The sequence below is a fragment of the Leiobunum rupestre genome, chromosome 4 (assembly GCF_980474605.1).
Source record: "Leiobunum rupestre chromosome 4, qqLeiRupe1.1.hap1, whole genome shotgun sequence".
Lineage (NCBI taxonomy): Eukaryota > Metazoa > Arthropoda > Arachnida > Opiliones > Sclerosomatidae > Leiobunum > Leiobunum rupestre.
In genome coordinates this window covers 39540893-39554300 of record NC_143387.1, presented here as the reverse complement: position 1 = coordinate 39554300, position 13408 = coordinate 39540893, and the positions used below count along the sequence as shown (strand labels likewise).

General features: G+C 31.6%; 1 protein-coding gene across 2 annotated transcripts in view; it reads right to left on the bottom strand.

Annotated features, from left to right (window-relative positions):
• The window catches only part of LOC149947741 (terminal uridylyltransferase 4-like), a 29282-nt gene extending 19434 nt beyond the window's left edge, over nt 1–9848 (bottom strand). Inside the window, exons 1-4 of one of the 2 annotated variants that reach the window (XM_090171300.1) lie at nt 9701–9848; nt 4515–4796; nt 1916–2329; nt 1284–1405 (exon numbers count right to left, since the gene is read on the bottom strand). In XM_090171300.1, the coding sequence (XP_090027426.1) occupies nt 1284–1405; nt 1916–2329; nt 4515–4788 (810 nt within the window). In that variant the 5' untranslated portion in view covers nt 4789–4796; nt 9701–9848. Of the gene's footprint in view, nt 1–1283; nt 1406–1915; nt 2330–4514; nt 4797–9496; nt 9515–9700 lie in introns of those variants that run through there. The other variant, XM_090171301.1, reaches the window with a different exon arrangement.
• Nucleotides 9849–13408: the final 3560 nt, after the last annotated feature.

The following is a 13408-nucleotide window of genomic DNA, read 5'->3' as shown; positions in this document are numbered from 1 at the left end:
CCCAACTTTTAATAGGGTATCTATGAAATGATTAAGCGATTAATATAAAACCCTTTTAAAAGGTTGTGAAAACTTGTGATGGATGGGGAATCTGGAAAAATGAGATAAAGTTATCGAAATGAATGTTTATATAACGATTATTTTTGCTTAAATGTTCTTTTGGGAAAATGTCATAAGGGTTTATGTCTAGCAATCAATAGTCATTATCCAGTAATTATTACTGAAATTCTTTTATTGCCACTAAGCTGATATAACATCATGCAGATTGAGAATCAAAACTATAAACAATAATCTGGAAAAGATTTGAACTAAATTGAAGCAAATTAGCTTTTCTGGTTATTATTATTATTATCAGATAAAAATTATCTATAGGTTGTTTGATCACCAGATGGAATCCGGAGGCCATATTTTTAAAAGGAATAGTTAGGGGGGAATACCAGATGCTACGTTGCCCCCTAGATCAGCTCATGCTTCTTGGCAATAAAAGTGAGTAAGAATTAATATTTGAATACAATGTTTGGGGGCTGCCAGTTAGCAGATCGCTGAAAGACACATTGATGTTGAATATAATATAATCTAAAATAATAAAAATCTTTTATACACGATCATTCCTTTAAAAGTGACAAAAATTTAAAGCTTCTTATTTTTTAGTTTCCAACAATTTCTGATAAAAATGAGTTAAGCGTAAGGCATCATTACTAATAACTAGTTTCGTAAATAAGAATGGTAAAAAGTTTGTTATCAGGCCCCATCTACTCCAGTTTTGGTCTAGGGCTGAAATACTTCAGAATTCAATTCTTATTAATTCCAGAAATCTTCCCAGGATAGAAGGAAGTGGTTTTTAGCCAACTTATTTTTTGGTAAGGGATATTCGCCATTTTTTATGATTATTTATACTACTTCACCTACAACAATGAAGCGGATCAAATTTTAGTGAAAGGTAATGCTAAAAAACGTTAATTTAACAAAATTAATATCTCCGCAAATTTTCATTTCCGCAAAATAATTTTGACACAGAAATGTTCAGTATTGTCAAAAGTATAAAAAATAAAAATAAAAACAAATCGGACATGCGTTGGTGTGTTGATATTTTGCTGATATTTGTTATCAAATAATTTAACTAATTTTAAGATTTATTTGTTATAAATAATTGTTTCTCTTGATGTGGTTTACTCAAATTTGTTAAAATCAGCTACTGACAGCATTATTCCAAAAATACATTACATCCAAAAACCTTCTGCTCATAAGGACTCTTTGCTGCCAACCATATAAATTATAATTACCTTCTTTAGGCAAATAATGTATTCTGTATCTAGCCACTTCACAATGTCTTTGTGAGTCATTGAAATGGTTTCACCATATTTATCAACCATGTAATGAAATTGATTCTCAAAAGCGTCAGATTCTTTAAGAAAAAAATTAAATATTGTTCAATTAGACTATTTAAAATGCCTATATTAGTTAGCAATTTACACTAGCATACCCAAGTTGGATTTCAGTTTGTATTTAGTTTGTATACACATTATTAGTTGATATCGAGTTGGTATTAAGTAGGCTCAAGTTGTCAGCATATTTAAAGTTACTATTAAAGGGGTAATAAGTTGTTATTCAGTTGGTATCAAAATACTGCTTTTGCTAAGTTTATAATTAGTTGGTTTTTAGTAGTCAGGAAATTACATAATATTTTTAAGTTGGTTTTTAGATGTTTCCTTAGTAAGATTTAAGTTGCTTTTAAGTAGTTAAGTGTAAATGTTGATTCTGGTTTAGTTGGAAATAAGTTGATTAATAAAGAGGATTTAAGTTATTTTTAAGTAGGCATTTGTCCCAAATACAAACTGAAAACCAAGTTGAAAAACAAGTTGTCCTAAGTGGTTTTTAGCCAACTTATTTTTTGGTAAGGGTAGTAACAACTTACTAGGATCAATGTCATTTTCAGTTGACTTTCTTACGTCGTTCTCTTCGGGTGATGACACTCTTGAATCATTAGAGTTTTTTTTCAATTTGGTTTTCTTTTTTTTTTTTCGCATGGCTGTAGCATTACTGTCAGAGCTGCTGTCTTCACACAGTGACAGTGATTTTTGTTTACCACTCTCCTTTAGAATAGAAGCTACTGAAACTCTGTCTTTGGTAGCTGTTTCAGTAGTTGGTGGCTTGATTGGCTCCACTCTGCGATCATCTTGGTTAGAAGTGCCAGAACTTTCAGTTTTGCTTAATTCAACTAGCTCTTTTCCAGATACAATTCCATTGACAACCCTTAACTGTTGTTCCAGTAGGGCTTTCGATATATCAGTAACAATAGGTTTATTTTTTGGATGTCTTCTGGGAGAGCCTAAAATATGAAAAATTGTAGATATAAGAATTCAAAATATATATATATAGCTATTCAGATTAACCATAAATAAAAATTATTTCCTTGAAACATGTACCTTCCCTTACCAAAAAATAAGTTGGATTTCAGTTTGTATTTAGTTTGTATACACATTATTAGTTGATATTGAGTTGGTATTAAGTAGGCTCAAGTTGTCAGCATATTTCAAGTTACTATTAAAGGGGTAATAAGTTGTTATTCAGTTGGTCGGAAAATACTGCTTTTGCTAAGTTTATAATTAGTGGTTTTTAGTAGTCAGGAAATTACATAATATTTTTAAGTTGCTTTTAAGTAGTTAAATGTAAATGTTGATTCTGGTTTAGTTGGAAATAAGTTGATTAATAAAGAGGATTTAAGTTATTTTTAAGTAGGCATTTGTCCCAAATATAAACTGAAAACCAAGTTGATATACAAGTTGTCCTAAGTGGTTTTTAGCCAACTTATTTTTTGGTAAGGGTTGGCAGAATCCTGAGGATTTTTTTAAATATGTTTAGGAAAACAAATTTCTCAGAGCTAAATACAAGGTGTACTAACTTTCTAAAACACTTACATTGGGAAAATATTGTTTAAAATCCTTAAGCAGTGTAATTTTTAAGCAGTAATACACATGGTTAATATATAAATTTAATGTGATTTATCTTAATTCCATTGGAAAGTATCTCGAACCTACTTACCCTTACCAAAAATTAAGTTGGCTTTTAGTTTGTATTTAGTTGGTATACACATTTTAGTTGGTATTAATTTGGTTTTGAGTTGTCAGCATTTTTCAATAAACTAGTTAAAGGGGTATTAAGTGGATATTAATTTGGCAGTATGGTTTTAGTTGGTAATAAGTTGTTATTATGTATGGTTTTAGTTGGTATTTGTCCCAAATACAAACTTAAAACCAAGTTCCTAGACCACTTAATTTTTGGTAAGGGTAGGTTATTGTTTCACGTCTTACGAGGAATCTTCTCTTTTAAGATATATATTATTTTGGTTTAACTCAATTCACAAATGGTTTGCAAAACCAGTAAACTAAATACGTATACACTTGGAATGTCTGAAGATCCATTTGCACCAGTGCTTCTAATGTGACTCGATCGGGAAAGAGGTGGGGATCAAAATACCAGGAATGTAAGATGTAATTGCACATTTTTAAAACATTAACTGGCCCCCGTGGTGTAATCCTCAGCTGTTTCTATGATAGTCATCCTTCGACATTCCAAGTGTTACATATTTAGTTACCATGTATTTTAACACAAATTAAAAAAAATTAAGAAAATAATAATTAATTTCATTTAAAAATCAACATGTATTTTCAGGAAGGCGAACCAAATATAGCTACACCAAGGGGCTGATTCCGTTCCTCTCGTAGGACTAGGGTTCACACGGGGGCAAAATGAGATCTGGGTCAGTTAAGAGCTATCCCCGAAAAAACAATCAGGGTCGGGGTTAGGCGTCTTTAATATTAGAGAAATATGTGAAAACAAAGCTAATATTAAATTAAATTAATATTGTAGCTTGATAGGAATCTAAGTACACTAATAATAAAAGAAAATGTTATGAAACAAAGGATTTATTTCTACATTGCAAGTTATAAAAATATTCCAATGCCAGAGACAGGCAGGGGCCAAAAGCCAGGAACGTTTCAATTTTTAGAAGGGTATTCTTATTATAAACACTTTTTCTGAGGCTATCAAGGTGGGGAACAGTTACTGAAATACAGTGATATGCGTAAATACAAAATTTATCAAATAGGTCCCCCAAAAAAGTTCAACCCTGACTTGGTTTTTCATCTTCGTTATCACGGTAGAACCATATGTACTACCCATAACTAAGTTGTTTATTAGGGAGTTGGAATTAGAAAAAGTGCAATTGTGCAAATGCACTGCAATTTTTTTTATTGTTATTTGATCTAATTTCTGATTTTCATCCGTTGAGTCTCATTTTACAGAAAAGCCTAAATTTTTTTGGTGAAAAATCATGAGCTATAGAAAGATACTTTTTATAAGCCATGTAATTTTTTTTTATTCAAACTAGCCACTAGGCAGTCTTTTATCTTGAAACTGTATCATTTATATAATTTTTTTTATAAGTGTCCATGGAGAAAGCTAGCTTACTTGAAAAGTCTACAACAAAAGCTTTAATAAGAAAATAAACTTACCATCAACAACTACAGAGGTAGATTCCTGATATACTTTTGAATTTTTATTTTTCTTCTGTTTTTTGGAGTTGGAATAGGATGGATATTCATTTTTCGCAACTGGATTTTCCCTTAAAGCCTGTTCTTGATGCTGATATGCTCGATTTGGCATGCCTTTTCTATCCCCCATATTACTACCATCACTTTGAGCGTCATTACGTGAATTTTCCACAGATGATTTAATCAAAGCTTTTAAATGCTTTTCTATATCTTCACATGTTACTAGCTGGGACATTATAATTCCTTTATTAAAGAAAAAAATATCAAACATTAATTATTATTTCAGATTTAATAAAGTAAACAAAATTGAGTTATTTTTAAAGACACATTTTAAATTCGCAAAAGATGTGAAGTTAAGTGAACTTAAAGGAGATGCATTTTTTGCTCAAACACAAATACATTAAAAGCACCGGTACAATTTATTATTCCACCTCACAAGAATTGAACCCATACACAAATATGCCCCACAATTTTTTATTCTCTAATAAAGAAAAATCTCATACCACCTGCCTCTGCATATAAATTTTTACATTTTAAGTTAAGACACTAAATCTCTGCATTATTCATTCTATCCTCACAGTTTGCACCCATGTTTTATGTTAGTCACTCGTTTTATTTATTATTTATATCTTATTTTTAGGGGTGTGCAAATACCTTTTTTTGGGGACCAAATCAAATATCAAATATTTTTTTTTAAGATCATCAAATACCAAATCAAATATTTGAAAAGTCAAATAATTTGGTCAAATAGTATTTGGTTAAAAATATTTGATCAAATACCAAATAGTATTCAAATATCAAATACTAGATCAAATATCAATTAATTTGGTTTTCAAATAGTGTCAAATAGTTGTCTACAACCAGTTTCAATTTAAATAAGTAAAATAACTTAACCTCCATTTCATTTATATTTAACAATAAGTCAATTACTCAATGAAACTATCTTAATTATCATTAATCAATTAATCATCCAACTATTCAGTTTAACTATTTATAATTATAGATATTAAAATTACGATCCATGGTTTTAAAATTTAAGTAATAGAAATTAAAAAGACAGATACTTTATTACCAAGTCATAAAAAAGGTAGCTTTCGGCCCAAATGTTAACAACTAGCTCTTACAATATTTACAATTACATCGCTGACAATGAAAAATAATATTATCCCTTTTTTTATATGTTTTTTTTTATACAACCTATTTATAGTTTGTTAATTATAAAGTGATTCCATTGTAATATCCAATAACTACTTTTATAGGTTTAATTTCCTCCAACCAAATATGTTAACCGTGCCTTTATCTAGATTTATAAGTATTAAGTGACAATTAAGTCTAATAGAAATGGAATTTTAAATTGTTTCTTACCATTAGTGTAAGTTGTTCAAGTCCTAATCTTGAACTTTTCTAATTAACTTAAGTCTCAAACTATTTAAATAAAAGCATTTATTAATACCAGTTTAACATAAATAATTAAATTTAAATAATAATAAATCTAACTAAAACAACCCTTACCAAAAAATAAGTTGGATTTCAGTTTGTATTTAGTTTGTATACACATTATTAGTTGATATTGAGTTGGTATTAAGTAGGCTCAAGTTGTCAGCATATTTCAAGTTACTATTAAAGGGGTAATAAGTTGATATTCAGTTGGTAGGAAAATACTGCTTTTGCTAAGTTTATAATTAGTTGGTTTTTAGTAGTCAGGAAATTACATCATATTTTTAAGTTGGTTTTTAGATGTTTCCCTAGTAGGATTTAAGTTGCTTTTAAGTAGTTAAATGTAAATGTTGATACTGGTTTAGTTGGAAATAAGTTGATTAATAAAGAGGATTTAAGTTATTTTTAAGTAGGCATTTGTCCCAAATACAAACTGAAAACCAAGTTGAAAAACAAGTTGTCCTAAGTGGTTTTTAGCCAACTTATTTTTTGGTAAGGGTAATCTGGCCTACACTCATCAAAATAACTCTAGTCTAGGTGCCGCCTATTTGGGAATCAATTGGCATATAACGACGCAACCCAGCTCCATAGTTTTCTTCACAATAGCCTAAAGCTAATATCAGTGTATTCATTGGCAGAATAAAATGTCATTGCTAATAGATAATCCTTAAGCAAAAATCAGTGTAAAAATACCAGCTTTATTAAGCCTAATAAATAAAATCGTATCGGCAGTCATTTTAAAAGTAGGCAGGTTAATTATTTTTTCGTTAAAAATAAATTTATCCTAGCATGATATTCGCTGTGAATGAATCGTTATCTCAATTGATTAACTTATTGGTTTTAGGTTAAATTAATCAATTGTTTTGTAACTGAAAACAACCCAAAGGATAATGTCATAGAACATTATCGATTCCAAATGACCTCCAGAACCAATAGACTCCATTCCTACTACCATTTTTGGAACTCCCTGTATAAACCTTACGCCAATCAACTATTTTCACATCTGTCCCATATTAAATTTAATATTTAAAATAATAAAAATTGTTTTCAGTTTGTAGAACTGGTTTCTGTTTAATATCCCTCACCAAAAAAAGTTGTCTACGAACTTGGTTTTAAGTTTGTATTTGAGACAAATACAAACTAAATATTAACTAAGACCATACTTAAAAACAACTTTACACCAACTAGATTACTAATTACTAAAAATCAACTAATTACAAACTAAAAAATATTATCTTGCCAACTTAATAACAACTTATTACCCCTTTAACTATAGTTAAATAAGTTGTTATTATGTTATTGATTACAAAACACAGTATAAACTATTTTACGACAACGGTTAAGACTAAGTTAGAGCCCACAAATATTGATTGTAGCGCGAAATATCAATCCCACATCACCCAGTTTACAAAATATCAATCCCACATTAAAGTTCCTCCCTCTGTTTGAACCATTACTAACGGCCTACGATTGCATATCTAATCACCTCCTAATCACTATTTGCCAGAGGAGACACTACTTACCACTATATCACTTGTCTTCCACTACCATTCTTTAGATTATTGCATGGTTTTTAATTATTGATTTTGTAATTAATTGTGAAACATAAAATGTTTGAAATGTTAAGAATCCTGTGGTGGTTTCAAATTAGTCTACAATGAGTGAAATGTTCACACTTTCTAAATTTGAATTTTAAGAGAGTGCTTGCCACACTATTACCCCAACCCCAAATGATCTGTTGTTCTTTTACAGGTGGCCATTGCAATCACTTGATGTCTTTTTAAATTGAAAGATTTTGTAATTATAATTAACTGAAAATAATTTGAACCATGCTAAGAGGAAATGCAACGTCAAGAATATAATGGTGGTTTCAGAATTTCTCTAGAATGAGTATCCCTTTATATTTAAATTTATTTTAAGTTTACTTGACTTCACGTATTTTGCAAAACATAAAATTAACTTCAATGAGGAAGATTTTAACTCCAACTATGCTGAAAATGGTGCTACACAATACGAGGGGACTTTCCCACTTCTATTTAATAACTGAATGCAATTCATGCTCAGTGGCACTTCTTATTTGGATCGTGCCACGGAGCATGCCTTTATTAAATAGAAGTCCCCTAGTGTTGTGTAGCACCATCTTCAGAATAGTTGGAGTAAAAATCTTCCTCATTCCTTAGTGCAAATTACTTCATTCTTATTTTATACATTAGGCTTAGCATGCACAAGCATTTTTGTAATTCTAAAAAGAAATTAAAAAGGCTCGATCTGTACTAAATTTAATAAAGTGAAATTCAGAATTGAGCAAGTTCCACCAGTGTAATTTACCTAAAATAAGTCTGATTAAACATGGTAACAACTCTGTTCAACATTGTACTCTACTTAACTTTCTAAGTTTTTTCCCTGATTTTCTTACCCCCCCATAAACCATATTTTTTTTAAGGGTTTATCAATCATCCCCTTACTAAAAGAGACATTGTATAACTGGTTTAGACGCCTTTATTTGGATCTGGTCTTACTTTATAAACATTTCCTCAGCTCAAATTCTCATGTACCGGTGCCATTTCTTTTTACCTTTGCAAATAACTTCATACTTTTTACAATTTATATTGCAAAAAGACTACACCAACTTAAATACCAGGACAAGGATGTCCAAGTCTTAGTCCAGAACTAAAGCACCCAAAAAAAATAAAACAAGGATATACTTTTCGACATACACTAAAATTATCCAGTACATAGCATCACAAACTTTTTGAATCCAATAACCACCCCTATGCCCATCGTTCCAAAGTAAAATAAAGGACTAAGCTACATTAGGATTTTTCAATAATACGTTCCACTAGCCAATTTTATTTCTGTTAGCTAAATATTGAAAAACTCATGTATATAATTTATTTTTATCGGAAATGAATATTTAATTTTTAAATTAATTTAGAAGTTGGTACTATGCGAAAAGGTAAGATAAGGTATAGAGAAAGTATTAGCGCCTGACAGCGCTACACGTTCGTTATGGTCTCGTGCTGGGGCCGCACGGTGCCACCCCAGGCCCATTCTTGCTAATCAAACTGGGTCATCAAGCATTGCGACTTGGAGGACATAGTACCAACTTCTAAATTAATTTAAAAATTAAATATTCATTTCCAATAAAAATAAAGTATATATTCGTAATCTACGCACAAAGTTCTTCAAGATTTACCTATTAGAAATAAAATTGGCTAATGGGATTTATTATTGAAATTAGCCAGTAATTTAGCCCCAGATAGCATAAAGTTTGAGCAGAATTGAAGACATTGTAGGTGATCAGGTAGAAAGTTCAAATACTTCAATTAAGAATTAATTTCACCTAACCAAGCAACTCCCTTATTTTAATATAATTGATAGAGTTGGAAAGTAAGTCATCAACTAAATGAATAGAGCGATCACTCATTGTGTGAAATCCAAAAATTTTCATTAATTAAATTCTTAATGTCATTTCAATGCATTATTTAATATGAGATGTAGCTTACAAACCAATACAGGAATCCATAATAAAACCGTAGAAGATACATTTATACAGTTCAACATGTCTGACAATTTACATTATCAGTACAGGGTTTTAAGGCCTACAAAATAGGCTATTAAGTCTGCAAAATATCAAGAATGAAATAACCTTTTCATATGAATCATATAAAAACCTTAGCAAACTAATGAGGTATGGGATATTCACTTACCAAACCTTCTACAATATGCATTCGGTAATACGCATACTATAGATCATCCACATAAATTGATGACTTTTTTAAGCTTTAAAGTCTATAAAACAAATTAAAAACTGCAAATTACCTAGTTACCCTAAGTTAAAAGAGGTGTATTTTAGAAGTGTACTTTAGCTTCTTTAGCTTTAGTATATGGTACAAACAGTGTTTCCACTTGGGTCACTTTATTTTCCCCTTTTTTGATAGCAAAGACTATTTGGCCAAAACGTTAGTTTTCCCCACAATTTGGTGAAGGTAAAATATATGGGTCTTCTAAAAATTATAACAGGCGAATTTAAAGGGGAATTGTCACCACCCTAAAATTGGTTTAAAACCATTTAAATGGATAGAGGACTTCCGAAAATGGTTATACAAAAAATTTCATGTTAATATTTCCAGTATTTGATTTATTATTAGCAAACGATCGGAATAAGCTCCCGCAGGATATTGTTGCAATAAACGACTATCATAAATTTAGAACTGCTGTAACAGACCACCTCGCATCCCATCCCTAGTCTGTATGTCTAACGTACCTGTAATTTGTTTGTTTTTTAATTATTTCATTTTTTATATAATTGTATGTATTTTCTTTTTTATTTTGTTACTTTATTGGTAATTTACTATACTGTTTCTTTCTGTCAATGCCTGCGCATAAGCCGGATTCGGCTTGGTTGGCAAAGTTTCTTTATAAATAAATAAATAAATAAATAAACAAATTTCGTGTTTTATCCCCCCCCCCCCCCCGACTCGAGAATCTCAAACTGCTTTGGTTGAACCCATAGAAATCTCATAGGTAACTAGAATGCTGCCGCCTACGGCCGAGCTTGACGCCAGTTCGCCTTGAACCTTCAGCCAATGAGAGGCCGTAGAGTGGTTCCGCCAAGGAGGATAATAATCCTCCTTGGATCCGCTACTATAGCGGGAGATAGGTGACGTCATTCTCTCTGGTGACATTAAACTCTTGGCAGAACCACTCTTTGAGCTCTGATTGGCTGAGTTCTGGCTATCGTCTGCCACGGCGTTTGGCCCATTTGCCAGTTACACGGCAGCATTCTAGTTACCTATGAGATTTCTATGGTTGAACCTACCTGCAACACCATCTCGTGAACTAAATATTATTTTCCCCGGTTTTATCGAAATAACCTGTATTTCCGATTGGTTTATATTTTAATTGTATTTGTGGATTCCTTTGTGCTTTACTATTTAAAAAAAAAAATTCTTTGTATTTTTTGTTGCAATTTTCAGGTATCAACATTAATTATTTTTCTTTCAGTTTTTTTCATTTATGAATGTATTGTTATGTTGTATCTTTTAGGTATGTTTGTACCCAAGCCGAGAACGCCTTAACATTATTCATTAAATAAATGAAATTGGAAAGTTGTTGGCACTGCATTTTACCCTACTCTTATTTTCGCGTTTTCACGATAAGCAGACTGATCAAAATGAACCCCGCAAATCGCGTCTTCCTGTTGTGGACTAGGTGTACAATCAAGTTGCCTTATAGCCTCAAGCCATTTCTTTACTAAATTCGGTCTTTTAAAGGGCCCCACCGGTGTTTGAAAAATTCACCCAGAAAATCAGGTAGCAGACGACGTGTCGTAGCTTTCCCTATGTCCGCGATTCGCGCTGGAAACTGACGGATTTCAAACGCCGGTGGGGCCCTTTAACTGGGAATCTAAATATTAAATAATTGCTTCAGATAAATCCCTTTTATTCCTTATACACTTACTTATGCATTGAACATTTTTGTTTAACACAACCTTTAACTAAAACTTTTCGACCCATTAATTATGGTGTTAATTAACCAATTACAATAACTTGTTAAACAATTACATTAGCCCTTACGAAAAAAACATTCGAAACCAATCAAATTCAAATTGGGACCGTATTTGCACCAATTCGGATATGTTAGAGGCCAATTAGGGAACACTTGGAGATTAGATTTACAATTGGTACCAATCTGACCTCAATTGAAACCTACTGATTATAATGAAAATTCCAATTGGAGTATGCGCAACACAATTGGAACTAATTCGATATGAAAAGATCCCCAATTGGAGTAATAATGACCAATAGACTCATTTAAACGATTTCATACTTTTGCCTCAAATAGTATCCCAATTGAGACCAACAACCCGGAGGTTGGATCCAATCCCTTAGGAAAAAAATAGGTGGTATCATTACATTACGTAGTGGTTCCATTTGGTTTCCTGGTGGTATCTAATGGGGTCCATATGGGACAACTATTAATTCAATGGGGTATATGGTGTTCTAATGGGCACCATTGGTACCATTTGGAAATCAAATGGGCTCCAATGGTTCTTGATGGAAGTCAACAGGCTCCGAATGGTTCCTGATGGAAGTTTTGAGGCTCAGAATGCTTTCTGATGGAAGTTTCCAGACTGCGAATGGTATCAGTTAAAGTTTGTTTTTAACCCAAATGGGTTCTAATGGTTTCAATTGGAACTCAATGGGCTCCGACTGCGACTGGGTTTTCTTTAGGGTACCATTTGGAAACCTAATGGGCTCTAATCTTTGATTTAAATCACCTATTATATTTCAATGTAATTTTAAATGTAAATTTAGTGAAAATGCTAGCTACAGCCCTGGGTTAGTGATGGCCCACTGCCATACTTTTTCAGACATAATTGCTGCCAGTAAAATTAATTTATCCAATAAATACCCATCTAGTTTTTTTTCTATTAGTCTCCTCGGAATTGCTTTATCATCCAACTAAACTGACTGTAATAAAATTATATAAAATTTCTCTTTAATATTTCCATGCACATACACCCGCCTTAAAGGTAAATGCAAACAGTAACCGATCGAATGCTCTCCCTAATTACATTTCTTGAATTGTCACAGTCATATTCATTACTGTAAATTGTAAACATATAATCTTATCGGCAAAGTGTGACTCACTTCAATAACCACTTAACTATGATGTTATCATTATAGTTGTGGTTCATTCATTACACTGTGTAATGTTTAATTCCTGGGTGAATATCCAAACCACGTAATATGAAAAACGTGTTTCTTAATCTTAAAATGGGGTGTCACGACACGTGTACAAATCGCGTAATTGTGTTAACAAACTGGTTTGCTGATATATCACCAATTTGAACCACTGTAAAAATGACATTGAAACCATTATCGACCTCCAATTGGAACCACTGTAAAACCTCCAATTGGAACCAATATAAACCTCTACACTACAATTGGAAAATCTAAATATCCCATTTAAAAAAATTGGGAAAATAAAATATCCCATTTAAAAAAATTGGGAAAATGAAATATCCCATATAGAACCAATAAGCAAAACCAATAAACTCTACATTTGGAAAATCAAAATATCCCATTTTAATACAATAAACAAAACCAATTGGAAATAAATAAATTCTACAATTGGAAAAACAAAATATCCCATTCAGAACCAAAAACAAACCAATTTAATCCATCAACAATACCAATGTGGAAACAAATGGGAATGGTCCAAAAATACAAGTGGAACCAACTAATCGTTACCAATGTGTAAAAAAACAAATGGTTTCTGTAATATTGGTTAACTCTCTAAAATCTTTCGATTTAAATTACGCGCCATATATATGGCCAAGTAGCTAGATGGCATATACCGGTCACTACGTTCCTATACTTGGTGTCGTACACTTGCATGGTAAATCCTTT